Source organism: Myotis lucifugus, unplaced genomic scaffold, assembly GCF_000147115.1.
Source record: "Myotis lucifugus unplaced genomic scaffold, Myoluc2.0 scaffold_181, whole genome shotgun sequence".
In the NCBI taxonomy this organism is placed as follows: Eukaryota; Metazoa; Chordata; class Mammalia; order Chiroptera; family Vespertilionidae; genus Myotis; species Myotis lucifugus.
In genome coordinates this window covers 2,079,359-2,082,994 of record NW_005871229.1, presented here as the reverse complement: position 1 = coordinate 2,082,994, position 3,636 = coordinate 2,079,359, and the positions used below count along the sequence as shown (strand labels likewise).

At 53.5% G+C, this 3,636-nt stretch overlaps 1 protein-coding gene across 1 annotated transcript in view; it reads left to right on the top strand.

The window, feature by feature from the left end:
- The first annotated feature begins 1,605 nt into the window (after positions 1-1,605).
- The window catches only part of PEBP1 (phosphatidylethanolamine binding protein 1), a 5,698-nt gene continuing 3,667 nt past the window's right edge, over positions 1,606-3,636 (top strand). Inside the window, exons 1-2 of the mRNA XM_006096564.3 lie at positions 1,606-1,848; positions 2,950-3,059. Of these exons, the coding sequence (XP_006096626.1) occupies positions 1,714-1,848; positions 2,950-3,059 (245 nt within the window). The 5' untranslated portion in view covers positions 1,606-1,713. The remainder of the gene's footprint in view (positions 1,849-2,949; positions 3,060-3,636) is intronic.

Sequence of the window (3,636 nt, the reverse complement as noted above, 5' to 3'; positions counted from 1 at the left end):
TCACAGTAAGCACTTTGTACCCCACAGGCTCCCCATAAAGTGGCTCCCGCCTCTTACACATCCAATGAGCTTCCGTGCTGAGTCCCAGAGAATGGTTCAAAGCAAGTTTTAAAACATCTCTTTCTGAGCATATTCTATGAATCTGCAACCATCGTTTCTGACCAAATAGTTGTTTTCTTTTTTAAACACAGAGCTTGTAGGACGGCATCTGTTACCCCATGAGCATTTAATGAAAGCTGTTAAAAATAAACAGTGAGGGGAAAGGTGTTCTGCTTCCTCCAACTGCTGCAACATAAGGAGGTTGCGGTTGACCTCAGAATAACAGGCGAAATAGCCTTTTTCTGAATGTGATATTTTAACAAACAAACAACAACAACAACACACACACACACACACACACACACAAACACGAAGCTTTGAACCTAACACTGACCATATGTTTTTAAAAGTCACTTATTTTCATATAATGATGATACTGTCAGGTATCAAGTGTGGCAGGCACCATTTTAAGTACTAGGGGTAAGACCAGTGAACAAGAGAGTCTATATTCAGGTGGGCAGGGGTGTGTTTCAGATGATAAGTTTGTAATTCCGAATGCTCTGAATATTAGGAAAGAGAAAGGACAGAACAGGGGTGGACACAGGGAGCAGCACCTCCCAGTCTTGATGGGTGGGAGAAGGTGGAGGTGATCTTCGAGATGAGTAAAGGCGAGCGGGTTATAATAAGAGTAAAACGAGGACTGAAGGAAAAGGGGAATGAGGGGCAAAGTGTTCCAGGGAGAGGGAACGGCATGTGCAAAGTCCCAGAGGTAGAAAGACAAATCCGAGAAAAGAATACGAGAGAGGTGGGAGAAATCTACAGGCGTCTGGGTTTCACCTGAGGCAAAGGGGAGCCATGGAGGACTTTCTGAAAATGGGAGCGATGAGGTGTAGATGAACCTGACCTACATCCGAGCAAGGTGAACGGCTAGAAAGGAACACTGGAGGCAGCGGCAGGGAGAGCACCCCCGTCGTTACGGGGAGGGCGGGGGATGGAGGGACGTGGACAAGAGGACCCATTGGAAGGGCCTTAAAGCAGCTCTGGTAGAGGGAGAGCCACATGTCAGCAAAATAGGGATTAAAAAGGCTTAAAAATATCACTTCCCCGGAATTTTGTTTGGACCAAGTTGGAGGGGGTTGAGAATCCAATACAATGTATTTGCTCATAGAGAAAAATACTCAAAAGTTCGCTCAGGCCCTACCACCAGGAGGTTACCAAAACAAGTGCGCATGCGCGAGATTACCGAGGGGCTCGGGGCAGTCGGCTGGTTTTAGGCAAGGCCTTACGTTTCTGAATTTAGAAGGTCATGCAAAAAGGTTGAAAAAAAAGAAAAACGATCAATGGTAGCTCAATTACATTTCTTGAAGCAACTATCCCGCAAGCCGAGCCATAGCTCCGGGGAACTCGGGGACGGCGGGTTGCAGATTCCCTTCGGGCAAAAAGAAGGGCGAAGCCGGCGGCGGACCCGAGAGCGAGACGCCCCGCGCCACCAATCAGAGAGCGAAGGGGGAGGGGGGGACGGAGGGGGAGGGGGCGGGCGGCGGCTCCTGCGCATGCGCCCCCTGCAGCGGGCTCGCGCGGTCTCCGGCCTGTTTGGGAACCGCTTCCAGTCGGTGCTGTTGGCCTCCCCCAGGTTCGCCCGCGTCTCCCCGCTAGTCCCCGCTCGGCCGCGCGATGCCGGTGGACCTCAGCCAGTGGTCCGGGCCCTTGAGCCTGCAGGAGGTGGACGAGAGCCCGAAGCACCCGCTGCAGGTCAAATACTCCGGGGCGGAGGTCGACGAGCTGGGCAAAGTGCTCACGCCCACCCAGGTACCCGAGGGCGCGGGAGGCGGCTGCCCGGCACCCGGAGGCCGGCGGGCCGTTGGGCGGGGACCGGGCGGAGGTGGGGCGGACCTTGCAGCTGAGGGCAGGGGGTCGGGCGCCCACGCTGCAGGCCTGCGGTTACCCAGGGGAGGGGAAGTCCCCCGCTGGCGGCATGGCGCGGCCTGCGGGAGCAATTGCTCCGCTTTCCCGGGACTTCTAGGCACAGGCCGGGTCTTGGCCCGGAAACGGCCGGGACCGCGGGGGGCGGGGCGGGGAGGCGGCCGGGCCCCGAAACGAGTCGGCCTTGGTCGCCCCCGCGTCTCCCCTCGGGAGCCTCCCCTCGGGCCTGGGGATTTTAGGTCTCGTTTTGGGGAGCAGAGGCCCCACCCGAGGACACAGGACGCGTTATGTAACTGGTGATCGTCAGTGCCCAGCGCGGCCTCCTTTGTGTTAGCGGGTCGTGACCTGCAGCGGGAAGGCTCGAGGGCAACGGGCCTTGTTTTACTGTTTGGCCTCTGACGCCCTCGATCGAGGCGGGACCAGGTCCTGGCTCCTGGAAGTGGAGAAACCAGAAAACCCGCGTGCCAAGGCCCTGGCGAGCTGTTAGTCACCAAGCTCTGGGGCCTTGGTGTGAATACAGCTGCTATCGATGGCACCTGATTGTTTTGAAATAAGAAGTGCTCATCTCGAAGCCTGCCCTTTTCCTGACTCTCCACATCTGGCCACCTCGGTTTTCTCCTTTTCTGTGCACTTACTTTTAAATGTCCAGTTAATTCAGGTTTCACGTTAGCAGGCCCAGGTAACCTCCTGGTCACCAAATCTGGAGACCCGGTCATTTCAGACAGCGTAAGGTTGTTGTTAGAAGAGGACCCTGTCAGCACCAGGGTTGAAATCCCGATCCTTTCTGTTAATAACATGCTAGGTTACCAGCCTTGTATTGCTGTTGGGGCTAAAATAAATAAAGAGTATATTAAACTTCAATTCCTGGCGCTTAGTAGAGTCAATACACTGTAGCTTTTATTAATAATCTACTCTGTTGGGAATTTGATGGTTGGTTACTTGAGCATTTCTGACTTCTTTTAACTCCAAACTGGTCCCTTCCTACAGGTGAAGAACCGGCCCACTGGTATTTCATGGGATGGCCTTGATTCAAGTAAACTCTACACCCTGGTCCTTACAGACCCAGATGCTCCAAGCAGAAAGGACCCCAAATTTAGGCAAGTTGGGGAACTGCGGGTCATCCACATATGAGCTGGTGCTTCTCGCCGGTGTCAGCCCCTCGCTGGACAGTGCTGTGCTAGACCTGGCTTGGGAGGTGCACGTCCATGCCTAAGCAGAGTGTGCGTCTCCAGCCCCTCCCTCCCCAGAGAGGAGACGAGGAACTACAGCTGAGAGCCGCATCTGCCTGCGCCTGCCTTAGCACAGCCCCCCCCCCCCCCCCCCCCCCCCCCCCGGAAAAGGCACCAGCTCATATGTGGTGACCGGAGTTCCCAACTGCCTAAATTTGATGATTTTTGCCTGGGAAAACGGGGTGAGTTTTCCCTCTTGGCGTTTATATAAAGAAAGGTGGTGAAGTAAAAAAGATAGTGTTTAATTGGAGGGGGTCTTTTTTGTTTAATAAAAAAGATGTGTTTGTCTAGGAAAAGAGCATATCTTATGATAAATATATTATGTTGTGTGATTTTTTTTTTTACTTGTGTTATAGATAATCTCACTAGAGTGGGGTGCGTAGAGCGGCTGTTTTTAGGACAAAGAGATGAGGTGGGGACATGAAGGAGTGGTGTGATGACTACT